Consider the following 13905-nt stretch of genomic DNA (forward strand, 5'->3'; position numbering starts at 1 on the left):
CTTTCCATCTCTTACATTTGAACACAGTTCAGTTTACAAAGGATTTCTTCTTACTCTGAGTATCCCACATGCCCCCATTTAATCCCACCAGCCCCCTTTTGCCCTCAGTGCTGTTTTGCTGGGTGGTGAAGCTTTGCTCCTGGCCCATGTGGTGTCTTACACCATCTCCATGCCACCCATAAGCATTCTGGTCTTTCAGCTAGGTCAGAACCTGGGCAGTTTCTTTCCACTTGCGTTGGTCTCACAGCCCTTTACCCCTGTGAGCATCTCTCCTCCCCACCTGCTGCACCCCATCCTCCCATCCCTTTCCCTCCCACATTCCCTGGGATCAGGATTTCCCCAAGCACCTTCCATCCTGGCTCCGTCCCACCCTTCCCTCATTGCCTCAGGGGAATTTCCAGGCCTTGGTCTGCAGCCTGTCCTTGTCCTCACTGCAGCAGCATTACAAACATCAGCACCAACTCCTCCCTGCTCGGTGCTGCTTAAGTGTTTAAGGGCTCTAAGACTGCACTTTGTTTTGACAAACATGATTCCTGGTAATAAAATGGAAAATTGGCAGGACAAATTGCAGCCTTTTAAACAGGCAAGGAAAAAAAAAGTCAATACTTCTGCCCTGTTCAATGGATTACCCCAAATAATAATAAAAAAAATATTCCTTATGTCCCATTTTAGGTTAATCAAAAAATGTGCAGTTCATTTCAAGGAAAGAATTAAATGTTTCCTTTTAAAAAAAGGATTACCCATTACAGGAAAATGTGATTAGGTCCCGCTTGGTTTTTTCACACCGAAGGGCATTTTGGGCTGCCTGAACAGAAAAATTACAGTACAACCATGGCTTAAGAGTGGCAACTTGACCAAGTGCCTTCAAGTGAACTTCCAGCAGGAAGTTTCAGAAGTTCTTCGCTATTTCCCAAGGTGCTTAAAGCCAAAGGATGAAAACCCACCCAAATATTAATAATTCAGAACTTCCTGTGCAGATATTAGAAACAGAATATAATATTGGAAGTCCACAGCAGATCAATTTTCTAACAAATTGAATACAAGCAAGACCAACATTGCAACATGAAGTGGCAAAGTGAATCCTGATTGAAAAATCAAAATTCTAAACGGCTTTTACAAAAAAATTTTCACAAAGCACTCCAAGAAAGGCTCTGCATTAAGCACTCAGCAGCTCACATTCTTCTACTGTGAAGCAAGACTAACACCTGGCACTAAATTATCCATTTAGTTCTTCAGGAAACTCAACTGATGTTCCTTACACTTCTAAGGCAAAAATGAAAAAGAAAATGGTTATTCATGAAAAGAAAAATAGGCATGTGCTCTGCAAGGGAAATCTTCCTCCCATTCTACTTTTACTCGTTACTACATAAAAAAAAGTCAAAAAGTAATTCTTGAATTAATGACAACTCTTAAAAAAAGTGAATAAATAATTCAAATTACCCAGTATTAGATATTTAAACATCTCTGCACATGACTGGAGTGTTTGCTATGCTACGGGGAAGCCACGAGGGCAACCACATCCACACACAGCTGCTACCTGAGCTCCCCTACCACTGCCTTCTGTACAAGGGCTTTGGAACAGAAAGCTGAGCCAGCTTCCTAAAAATCCTGGCTGCTCTAAGGCCCATCTCCAGCAGCCCCTCCGAGGCAGCCCTGGCTGCAGTGCCTGGACACAGATCCCAGAGGGTCCCTACAGCCCATGCCAGCTCCTGGGGCACTGCTCCTACCCTGCAGGCACTTCCAGCATCCAGGGGTGACTGAGCTCTGAAGGCAGCTGGAAGGGAAGGGGAAAAAGCCAGAGAGCAGACATGGATTCATTCCAACCTTTACTTTGTTTGCTCTTTTTTTTTGTTTGTATTTTCTTTTAAATAGAGCTTCCATGCAGAGTTCTCCAGAGTTAGTGCTGATGCCGGAGCCTGCCCCGCCGGCCTTGGCACTGCCACAGACACTTCTGCCACATGGGAGGAAAAGCTTTTGCTACATGACTTTTTTTCTTTTTTTTTTTTTTTGTTTTGTTTTGTTTTGCTTTTTTTAAACTTTTAGGCCAACAACATGTTCTCATCTGAACATTACAGTTAATGAGTGCTATCAAGAATTCCTAACAAAAACTGTACATGAGTTTACAAACGTATTAACATATAAATAATGAGAAGCTTCCTGCCTGGAGCCTCCACAGTAGTCTTTTTGCTTGAGAATATAATACTGGAAGGGCAGACCCAATCCCTTTCCACAGCACCAGTCAGAGCTGGCTTAGTCCAGTCAGCCGTTCTGCTCAAGCATCACAGGGTTTTTCTTCAGTGCCTCTGGCTTCGATAAGCAGTCTGTCATACTGTGCAAAAGCAAGAGTCCAATGCCTTTGGGAAGGAATCCTGCTGCTGAGAGGCCTCTGCCACCCGGTCATCGTTCTGGTCCGAGCTCCTGCTGGAAGGTCCTTTTCTTCTCCCGACAGTGTTTCTTGTGAGCAGGCCAGTCCTTCTGCTGGCACTGCGAGCCGCAGTACCGCGCCACCTGGCAGCGGCCACAGATGTTGAATTCACGTAACTGGGGACAAAAGATGGCATTAGAGGGGCTGCTCAGGGCCCAGGAGAACCTCAACATCGCTCCCGAGGGGCACCCCAACAGCATTCCCAAGAGAACCCAACAGCATTCCCAAGGAGCTCCACGATTGGGTCTTGCACGCCTGTCACACACAGGTGACAGGACAAGGATAAACAGCCTTAAGCTGAAGGAGGGCAGGGATAGACGGGATATTGGGAAAAAACTGTTCTCTGTGAGGCCCTGGCACAGGGTGCCCAGAGCAGCTGTGGCTGCTCCTGGATCACTGGAAGTGTCCAAGGCCAGGCTGGACAGGGCTTGGAGCAACCTGCGATAGTGGAAGGTGTCCCTGCCCATGGAATGAGAGGAATTTTAAGGTCCCTTCCAACCCAAACCAGGCTGGGATTCTGGGATTCTATGAAACACAACATCCACCATGAGTATCAGAGAATCAAAGGGGTTTGAAGCAATTTCAGTGGTTTTACAGTTGCTCTTATAAAATGGGCTTAATAGACAAAATATTGGAGCATTTCACATTTGTTGTCACAGTGCTGCCATTTTGTCAACTTAAGCTCTGTTTTCAACTACAAACACCTGAAATTCAGAAATTATCAGGAGGGCTGCACAAGCTCAGCCACTGCCAAAGTTACTGTTATCCAGGGAGCTTTTGGGCACAGGCCCAAATTAAAGGCAGAGCTCCCTCTGCTTCAAATACAGGGCAGTTAAGATCATTTTTGCAAACATTCCCTTCCCCAAAGCAGGAAGTGGAACACAACGGGTTTAGCCCGCTCAGCATCTGCTCTCACAAGAAAAGCCCTTTATAGATAAGGCATCTGTGTGACAGAGGCACAGCCCTTGCACAGCTCATTCTCTCGCTCCTGATGTTGCTTTATCTTCCTCCAGCAGAACCTTTCCTCCCAGCTCTGCCCTGAATGAAGGCCACTCCAATTCACCTTCTGCTCAGGAAATGGTAACCAGGTTATTTTTTGATTCCATGACTGCCCAAACCCTCTTACAATGCTTCCTGCTGCCTCACACAGCTGCTCACTCATCCCAGCTCTGCTCCCTGGAGGAAAGCTTCCACCTGGCTTTTTAAGTGCACTCTGCAGAAATCACCCTCCTCCCAGCAGCCCAGTAACATCCACTGCTCCAATCAAACCCATGTTCCCTCCAGCTGAAAATTATCACAGGGTCTGGAGGTTCATGCCAAAGAAAACCTGAGTAGAAGAAAATTACTGGTTTTAGCCACTGAATGGCTCATGTAAAGCTCTGCATTTTAAATAACAAATAAATCCCTGGACACACCATTAGCCCAAGGCACTCCATGCTCACTCCCAGCTCTCTGAACCCACCTGTTTTTCAATCATTGTGCAGGGAGGGTAGTGACATTCATAGTAAGTGCAGGAGTTCTCTTCCTCCTCCACAACATCCCCGTTAGCGTTGTAATATCTGGTTACATTCAGGACAGGAAACTGCTCTTCTATGGGGTCTGTAGGAAGCTGTTGGATTGCCAGCCAGTACAGACTTTGTTCCCTGGAAAAAAAAAAAAACAAGGACCAATTTGGTACATCAATTCATACTAATCATACAGAGAAACTGATTCCAAATTTCTTAATAAGTAAGGTTAACATTGTATTTAGCCTCACACTGCACATACTGCTCATCTATTGGGTATTTTTAGGGTTATTTTAGCCCAAGTGCAAAACTCAGAAGTTTAAAAGTATCAATCAAGAAACATTTCTACCAAGCAAAACTATTTCTGTGCAAAATTATTCACACCAAGTCAAAATTTATTTCTGGCTTGAAGTCTGTTCCTTGCTCTTGAACCCCCAAAATCACACAGAGCATTTGTAATTCACTACAACTTCTCAAAATCAGTTTAAGCAGCTCCCAACATCCCGATCCTAAAGGTACTGCAGGTGTTTCAGGAGAAGAGTGTGATGTGAAGTCTGGGGTCTCCCACTGTGTCACATTCCTGACTATCCAGATCCATCCTGGCACAAAGAGTTTGATGTGCTGAGTAGCATCAGTGAAACCCAGTCCGTGGGAAGCTCCCACAAGCTGCTGGTGAGAGGTGCTGGAAGCTGAGCCCAGACTGACACTGAGTGAGTCCAACCCCAACCCACAACTTCCATCACGAGCATTTTGCAGTTCCCTGTTCCCGCAGTCACACTGGAATTTCGGTGCCTGAGAGGCAGAAGGCAGCGAGATGTGCAGCTTCCCCTGAGCCTCTGCTCAGCTGGGAGGGCACAGAGGCTTCCTGCTCCTCCTGGCACAGCAGGACCTCGGCACAGCCCCGAGGGTGAGATGGTCCCTGCACAGCAGGGCTGGCGAGCACAGACTGTGCCCCAGGTGAGGACGCCGGGACAGAGCGATGTATAAAGCATCCAAGGTCAAATCAAAAAGGCTCTGGCAAGGCAAAACTCACTAAAGGAAGGAGACAACATTTGCAGAGCTCTTCATTCCCCCTGCCAGGTGCTGCCATACCTTTGTTTGCTAGAGATTTCCTCAGCCTTGGGCTTCCACCCCCACGGGACGAGGCGCAGATTGTCCAGGCGGTTGTCCACGGTCACCGAGTTCAGATGCACCACCTGAAAGCCAGGAGCAATCCCTCCCCGGTGCCTCTCCCTGCAGGAGACAAAACCAACCTGAAGGTCAGTGATGACCAAGAATAGCTAAAAAACAAAGGATCACACCAATTCCAGAGGCAATGTAATTGGGACCTGCTGGCACTGGGCTGCCAACAGACTCCAGTGGCTACTTCAGACAGGGCAAGTCCCAGGAGAAAGTGCCTTTTTCCAGCAGGTGATTTCAATTATACATTAGTTGAATGAAAAGGCACTCAGAGTATAGAGTAGTTTTAAGCATATTGCTTAGTTCCAGAGTCTATTCCTGCAGTTACTGCTAGAGATCCTTGGAATTAGTGTTCCTTGAAAGGTGCCAATGCTGGCTTATTATTTTCATAGGAAATTCTATCAGACACATTTGTGCAAGTTTGGCACTGGTGTGGAGCCACGTTATTTATGAAGGAATCTCCCTGGGCAGCCACAGGACAGAGGTTTCACCGAGTATGCAAATGCTTTTCAGACTCTAATCGTGTGTAACACACTGAAAGTCTGAAATGACTCCACAGTTGACCAAGAGGCACCTGAAACTTGCCCAAAACCCAGAGCAGGACTAAGCCAGGATGGCTGAAGGGGGAATCTTCCCTACTGCCTTCTAAGAGTTTCCATTTTCCCCCTTCCCCTTCTTTTCACCCCTCCTTTCTCTGTTTCATAAAGTTCTCTGTCGAATACTTTCATGTTTGACAAGTTTCTGTACCACTTCTTGCAGGAATCCCCATCCCAGCTGAAATGCAAGGCTTGGACAGAAGGCTGTGCCCCTGTGTTTGCTCTGCCATGAGGAACTTCCCAGCACAGGAGCACAAGGGCCAAGCAGAGCTGACAGCACTCACTGAGGTAACCCAGCTCCTCCTCCCTGGAGATCTTCCAGCAGCTTCCCACAGCTTCACCCAAACCCAGCCTGGACACTGAGTCCTGCTCAGCCTTTACTGAACATTTCAGCTCACACAGTTTATTTAATTTTCAAGAGGTATTTGCCCGAGTTTAAAAATTCCCACTTATTTTAACTTTTACAAAGCTCAGCATTACCCAGCAGAACAGAAAACTCATTTCACTGTGATCTACAACGAAAAATGTAGGATTTTGTTTTCCTGATCAAAATCCATACAGACATGGATAAGTTATACACCTTGGGGGTAAGAAAAACTCTTGCCCCAAAACTTCCTAGAATTTAATGAGCAGAATCCCCTTGGAGAGGGCTAAAAGCAGCACCTACACACAGACTGTGCTCCAGCTCCCACAAGGAGCTGTAAGGACACCCTGCACGAGAACAGAGCCTGGAGCCTCCTCCCAGGGAGTCTGCTGGGCCTCCATGGAACGGGGAAAAGTTCTTCCCTTTGAAGGTAAAACAAATAAAATCCTTCTTTTGGGGAAGAAGAAACCAAACTACACACATAAAAACAAACAAACAATGGCAAGGAGTCTGCTGAAGTGCCCTAAAGGAAGAATCCTGGAATCCCAGCTTGATTTGGGCTGGAAGGGACTTTAACATTCAGCTCATCCCCTGCCATGGCAGGGACACCTCCCACTGTCCCAGGCTGCTCCAAGCCCCAATGTCCAGCCTGGCCTTGGGCACTGCCAGGGATCCAGGGGCAGCCCCAGCTGCTCTGGGCACCCTGTGCCAGGGCCTGCCCACCCTCCCAGGGAAGGATTTCCCAATGTCCCATCTGTCCCTGCCCTCTGGCACTGGGAAGCCATTACAGGAAAAGCTGCCTTTGAGTTGTTGAAGGCCAGCAGAGGGTCTGGCAAAGAGAATCAGGAATCCCAAGGGCTCCAAGTGGGAACCCAGGAACTGGTGAACTGCTGAAGGTGCACAGCAGTCAGATATGGAGACAGAGAAGGAGAGAAGGTTCTTAGAATGAGCCTAGGACAAAGTGCCAACTGGAGAGATGGGACAGATAGGAGCAAGGAATCTGGGAGGAGGAGACAGAGGTTCAGACCAAGAACAAACTGAGCAGGGGGGGAAAGGAAGGGGATTCCAAGATTAAGTTAAGAAATATTTTTAAATTTGATTGGATGAGAGTTTAGAAACTGCTAGAGCTGGGGAAAGAGAGAGGATTATGAGAGATTGCTCCCGACACTGGGAAGTCACAGCAGTGGCACATACCTACCCCTGCTCCTCCACAGCCCAGATCTGCACCCACCACCCCAAAAAGCAAATTCTGACCAAATCCCCTCCCACACTGCACCAATCTTTCCCTCCCTGTATGAAACCACATTGATCTACATCACTGGCAGCTTCTCTGTGACCTCAAGTGACAAAAGCCTAAGTAAAGGTGGAAGTTGGGCCTTGCTGGTGAGCAGTGAGTGTTGAACACCACTGCACTGAGGTGTCAGAACTGGTAATGCCAAATTCAGCGTGGTCCCTTCTCTGCACACATCACAAAGGAAGCTTTGAATGCATGAGCACCTCCCACTCCCCTCCCCAGGCCTCAGTCTGAACCATGGACCACCCCAGTTCATCCAAACTGGGCAGCAAGGACAGGCTGTGGAGAACCTGCCTTGTCCCTTGGAGAAGGAGCAGAGAAACATCAGTAATGCAGCCAAAACTCCTGCAGGGCTGGAGCTTCTGCCTCTCCCTGCACTCCTGAGCTCCTGCAAGATGCCAGGCAAAACCCTTCCAGCAAGACTTTTCAGGGAATTATCTGGATTCTGCTCTTTTGGTATTTCAGCAGCTCAGAACCCAGGACTGGAATACAAGTGCAGACACAGCAATTCCAGGCACCAGGAACCAGAACTGAGCCTGTTACAGGCAGCAAGATGGTAAGTGCTCTAAAAAAAACCCTAAAAACCCCCAGAAATCAGGTCTTGGATGTCTTTTTGAACATGCGGTTGGTGATATTTATGACTAATCCCCTGCTGCTGCTGTTCCCCAGGGAACATCTCTGCACCCAGCAGAACACAGAGAGCTGGGATTGCTCCACAGGGAACAGGCTGAGGAGATGAGACTTCTGCAGAGACATCCAAACCTGCTCTGAGGGAGCCAAAACTCCATGTGGAAATCACAGCAAGCACCAGAGAGGCTGAAGAACCATCAGGAAGTTCCTCCTGTAAGAAGTTTTGCAGCTTATGTAGGGAATTTCCAGCTCTTGGTTGCCTTTTGATCCCACAGTTCCCTCTGCACAGGGCAGCAGGAGGGCTCTGGGAGAAGGTCCCTGTCACTGTTGCAGCTCCAGGCTTTCTATCCCAAGGGTCTCCTGACATGAACAAAACAACCTGCTTAACTTATAAAGAAAAAAGAATTCAAAGATCTGTTTTACTTGTATCTACCACATGCCACTCACTGTATCTTAAACCAGAGGCACACAACTCGGCTGGGTTTTCATGTTTTTGGGGGTCCATGTGCAGAGAACAACAGAATTACACACCTACACCTGCAGCAATCCATGTTCTTTGGTTTTCATTCATCCCAGGAGTGAGGCTGGCACTGGGAAGTGCAATCACTGCCTGGCTCTGCCCAGCTCTCCTGACTCTCACAGGCTCCAAACCCCCAACACTGCCCCTCCTCACCAAGGGAAGGACCTGCCACTGCTCTCCAGTTCTGGTTTGTGCTCAGAGCAGCCCCCAAACTGCTCTGTTTAGCTGGGGCAGAAGCTGCACAGCCCCTGCAGCCAAAGTCACCAGAGACTCAGCCATGGACCTGCAGTGCTTGGGCTGCAACTGAAGATCAGCAACACAAACACCTTCAGGACCAAAAGGATTTCACAGTAACAGCAGAGGTATTTTATATTTTTTAGTCCAAAAATCTGCCTTTGCAACTCCAGAACTGCAGCTCTGCTTGCCTGGCAGCTGACACCCCCCTCTGTGCCTCTCCAAAATCCCCATTACACACAAATCTCTTATTTTTCACTCCAGCCCATGCTCGAGTGACACAATTTGAATTTCCTAACTGAATATGCTCAAATTACTTCCTAATTTGAGTAAAACAAGCCAGAAGAGGCAATGGCTGGGCTGTGTCATAAACAAATAGCTGGGCTGTCATCATTTGCACAGCCTTCAACAACTGACCTGAATCATTTTAAGGTGCTGTTTAATGCTACCTACAGATAATAATTATGACTGTCTGAGGTTCACAGTTAGCAGCAGCTGTCAGTGATTTGCTCCACATGCTGCAGCCAATTTCATAATTCCAACAAAAGTTCTATGTGCAATAAGATTAAACATTAACAGATGCAGGTTAAAATCCATATTTAATAAGCAGATTGGAAATAATAATAATGGTCTGATAGTCTTCCTGTCTCCTTCCTCTTGTGCAGAGCCTGGTTCTGGGGAATAAAAGGTAACCTGGAATGATAAAGGGCATCCTGGGCACTGTGACTTCCAAGGATATGGAACTGAATAGAAAATATGCTTACTTTTTCCAGAAAGGATTTTAAAAGAACTAAGGTTTCTTCAGCAGATCCCACCTTTTCTATAAACCCATCAACATCTAGAAAGAGCAATAGATCAGCTCAGAGGGTGAGCTGCTCTCACACATGAGGAAATTGGCCCCTGATTCTTAATGTTAATCCTATGAAGGATTTCAAGGATTTGTACAGTATGGAAAATAAGAAGCAACAGCTGGTATGATATGATGAACCATCAGCATCACTTCAGGCAGTTTTGCAGAAAGCCATAAAAAACACCTCAAACTTTAAAGTTATCGAAGCTCCCTTTCTCCAGTGCTCTGCCAATTGTAAGTGGACAAAAAACCCCACAACAAACCTTCAAAGGCTTGTCTTCACCTATTAAATGGTGCAGGTCCCCTCTTTTTCCCCCCAGCTGAAGTTTGAGCAGCATTTCTCAGGTGTAAGCAGGGTCTCCATGAATCACACTCACCTCTCACTGCTTTCCCTGCCTGGAATGTTTCACAGGCTGTGCTGTGTGAGGACTCTGCAAACCAAAGCTCTGTGGGCACCCTGTGCTGGGTTTCCAACTCTCCTGAGGGGACTTAAGTTACTACAGGCAGAGCAATCACCCCACACGAGTTGGTGGCAGCAAACTGGGTGAACCCTTAGCTTTTCTCTCCCTCCAGTACCCACCAGAGCAGCTCATGCAGGAGGCGGCCTGAGCCCCGGCCCCGGTTCTTGTCGAATGCGTAAGCGAAGATTTTAGCACCATTCCCATCAGCATCCACCTCCATCCGAGCCTAGAAGGAAGGGAAAGGCCGTGAGATCACCCACACGGGGCAGCAGAGCCCCTGCTCCACTGGGATGGGGGTGGACCCAACATTTCACACTCGCCCCTATAGGTCACTTGAGCTCCGTGCCATCTGAGCTGTCTCAAACCCCCAAGGGGACCCAACCAGCCCAGCTGGGAAAGGGCAGGGAGGAGCTGCCTGGATAAGGAACAGCAGGAATCCAGCTCTGGGGCTGGGATTCACGTCAGGATCCACATTCTGTCCCTGTGCAGCCAGCAGGGCTTTGCTTTAAGCACTGCCCCTACACCCATCTCACTGGGGTGCTCCTGAGGGTGAGGGCCTGGCCTTTTTCCTGCACTCCACAAGGCTGTGCAGGTGCCAAAGCTCACAGAGTGCAGCAAGAACTTGAACCATTTGGGACAGTCACAGTGTGCTACTGCCACCAGTGACAGAGACACTCACAGTGGCTGCCAGAGGGGAGGCATGGACAAACAGGGAGTGTTCTGGCAGCAGCACTGCCACAACTCCTAAAATTCCTAAGAACAGCCCCAAAATATCCATTGCACAGCAAGAATGTAACAAGTGATGGTCCCTCCTCCAAAAAAGCCTTATTTGTTGAAGATTTTGTAATAATTTTCTTTCACTTTCAAAGCCTTGCTGGAACCCACTTACCCTCTTCCAGTGGATGTTAAGAGTAAAGGACACATTTTTTTGTCCCATAACCAGTTACAATAATACAGGTTTTTTTTATCCAAGAGTAATTGCAGAGTGAACATTTTTAATGTTTGCCAAACCACGGGAGGACAAATTACCAGTTCTCCAAAAGCATACATATAGTATGAAAACTAAAATCTGCATAATAAATTAGTAAATATATGTTTTAAAACAGTGCTCATCTAATTAAAAAAAAAAAAAAGTAAAACCCAGAACTTTTCCTGCTTGGAAGCCTCCACGTTGGGACTTCAGTAACTTAAAACTGGTTCTTTTTCCCCCAATCAGGGGAGCTGCAGGCACAGCACTTCCACGAGCGGTTTGATTGGAGCAGAGCACAAGCAAAGCAAGAAGCCGAAGCTCCAGCGGGAGCCCGAGCACCGGGAGGGCGCGGGGAGCGGCGGCGGAACCGGGGCAGCCCCGGGCGGGGAAGGGAGTCACAAAACCCGGTAAAATAACGCGAGGGGAGCGCGGGCAGCGGGCCCTCACCTCGAAGGAGTAGCTCTCCACCAGCGGGATGTCCTGCTCGTCGATCAGCGTGTACTTGGTCTGGAACACAGAGAGAGCCCCGTCAGCGCGGCCGCACGGCCCGGCACGGCTCCGGCACGGCTGCGGCACGGCTCCGGAGCGCACGGCACGGCTCGGCAAGGCCCGGGACTGCACGGCACGGCCCCGGCACGGCTCGGTAAGGCCCCGGCACGGCCCCGGAGCGGCTCGGTAAGGCACAGCACGGCCCGGCACAGCACAGCCCTCCCCGCCCGGCAGCACCGGCCGGCCCGCCCGTCCGCTGCCCCCCGCCCAGCCGGACCCCTCGCCCCGGCCCCGCCGCCCCCCGGCCCGCCCGGCGCGGCCGAGCCCGGCCCGGCCCGCCGCGCCCGCCGGCGCCCCGCGCTCACCTTGCCGGCCACCCGCCCGAGCCGGACGATGCCCAGCTTGAAGTCGGTCATGGCGGGGCCGGGCCGGGGCCGCCGCTCGCCCCGCGCCGCTGCCACGCGCCGCCGCCTCGCGCACACCCGGGGGGCGGGGCCGCCGCGCCACCGCCCCCCCGCCGCCCCTCGGCCAATGGCGGCCCGCGCCACCGCCCACCCTCGCCCGGCGGACCAATGGCGACCCGCGCTTCCGTGACGTCACTCCGCGAACGCCGCCGCCGCGGCCAATGGGCGCGCGGCGCGCCGCGGCTCGGATCACGTGGGACGGGGCCGCGGGCGCGGGCGCGGGAGCGGGAGGCGCGGGCGGTGACGTCACGTTCGCGGGAAGCTTCGTGCCGGCGGCAGCGGGGGCGTGGCCGCGCTTAAAGGGACCGCGCCCCCCCGGGGGCCGGACGGGGACAGCGGGGACGGGGACAGGGCCGGGGACACCCCCGGGGACCCTGGGAAAGGGGCAGGGACACCCCCAGGGCCGGCGAACCCCGGGCTCGCTGCCGGCGGCACATGGCGGCCCGGCCCCGCCGTTCGGGCGCTCCGGGGGCCGGGCCGTGCCGCAGGCGGGGCCGTGCGGGGGGAGCTGCGTCCCGGCCGGACCGGGCAGGGATCAGAGTGTTCAGAGGTGGAGAAACCCACAGGGATCATGGCGTCCAAGTGCCGGCCCTGCCCAAGGCACCCAAGAATCTCTCGCTGTGCCCGGGAGCGGTGCTGGGCTTTGCCTGGGGGTGGTGATGTGGCCCCCGGAATGGGCTGTGGAGCCCAAACTGGCCGTGCCCTGCGTGGGGACGGCAGCCAGGCCCAGCTGGGACACGACAGAGGGACCAGAGCCGCTGTGGGGTCACCGCAAGGGACTCCCCGTGAGGGCAGTTACTGCCAGCCCTGGGGGGTTACTTCAGCACCTGTGAGGGTGTCACAGCAATTTTTTGGTTCAAATTTCAGCCCAGGGGATTCTCTGCATCTTCCTTCCCTCAAAAAACCCTAAAGATTTGTGGGATCCTTCTCCCACAGCTGCTCCATCTGCTCATCCCCAGCCTAGATTGGTCCCAGGAGTTGGCCCCAACCCAGGTGCAGCTCCAGCACTTGGCATGGTTAAACCTCACAAGGTTCCTAATGGGCCACTTCTCAAGCTTGCCCAGGTCCCTCTGGATGCCATCACATCCCTCAGATGTGGCACTGCACCCTCAGCTTGATGTCACCTGCAAGCCTGCTGAGGTTGCACTTGATGCCTTCATTACTAAAGATATTAATAAATTATCAGCAAGATGGGTGATGTTAATGTGGGTTATTACCTTTGGAACCCTCTGCCTCCTTTTGAAAGAGCCCGATTTGGAAAAAATCAATTCTTGGCAGGGCAAACCCTCCTTCCAAGCATTGCTTGGCTTCTACCAGAGCCCCTGCCCCCGGGCAGCATGGGAAAGGTTAGGGATCCTTTCCATAGAACTCCCCTTAAGCAAAAGGAATCATTTTTCCAATTGTTTCCAGCACTGCCAAGTGGAGGAAAACCCCGGGCAGAGCTGCCCAAGGCACAGCCACACCAGGGAGGGACAGACAGATCCCTGAGCTCGTGGGATTCCCATGTCTGGGAATACCCAGGTCAGGTGTCGCTCAGTTTTGCTGGAGGAGCAAGGAGGGTCCAGCTCCCCTCCACAGACAGGGACACAGTGGGATGTCCTGGACAGTTGGTGTCTGCCAGGGCTCGTGCATTTGATAAAAATAGGTTTTTTTGATCATGCCTTTCCCTGTCACTACAGCCCCACTTCAGGCTCTGTGGCCCTTAAGCCACCAGGGCACTGACCCACATTCCATCAGGGGGCAAAGGACACAAACGGATCTCATTTTGAATAAGCAATGCTTAACTTTCTGCTCATTCCTCAGCATGTTCTTTAACAGCCACACTTCCATCCCTGCCCCAATCCATCCAGAATGGGCACAGACACCATTTTCCTAAAGGAAAATTCACAGCATGGGACAGGGACAAATCAAACCAGCACCAGAG

General features: G+C 50.9%; 1 protein-coding gene across 1 annotated transcript; it reads right to left on the reverse strand.

Moving 5' to 3' along the window:
- Positions 1-1117: 1117 nt before the first annotated feature.
- On the reverse strand, positions 1118-11997 carry ZMYND19 (zinc finger MYND-type containing 19). The gene is made up of 6 exons (XM_082294980.1): positions 11883-11997; positions 11476-11535; positions 10178-10284; positions 5023-5163; positions 3888-4068; positions 1118-2541 (listed from the first exon to the last, which is right to left on the reverse strand). The coding sequence occupies exons 1-6, from the start codon at positions 11931-11933 to the stop codon at positions 2398-2400; spliced, it is 684 nt and encodes a 227-aa protein (XP_082151106.1). The 5' UTR covers positions 11934-11997; the 3' UTR covers positions 1118-2397.
- Positions 11998-13905: the final 1908 nt, after the last annotated feature.

The sequence above is a fragment of the Coloeus monedula genome (assembly GCF_965178545.1).
Source record: "Coloeus monedula genome assembly, chromosome: 21".
Taxonomy (NCBI): domain Eukaryota; kingdom Metazoa; phylum Chordata; class Aves; order Passeriformes; family Corvidae; genus Coloeus; species Coloeus monedula.

Bases quoted from the DNA above. Each gene is read 5' to 3' on its own strand.
- ZMYND19 (XM_082294980.1), bottom strand. From the start codon at position 11,933: ATGACCGACTTCAAGCTGGGCATCGTCCGGCTCGGGCGGGTGGCCGGC. The intron at 10,285-11,475 runs GTGAGGGCCCGC...CCTTCCTTCTAG, and splicing joins TGGAGAGCTACTCCTTCGAG to GCTCGGATGGAGGTGGATGC. The intron at 5,164-10,177 runs GTGGGTACTGGA...TGTCTCCTGCAG, and splicing joins CTCCTGCATGAGCTGCTCTG to GGAGAGGCACCGGGGAGGGA.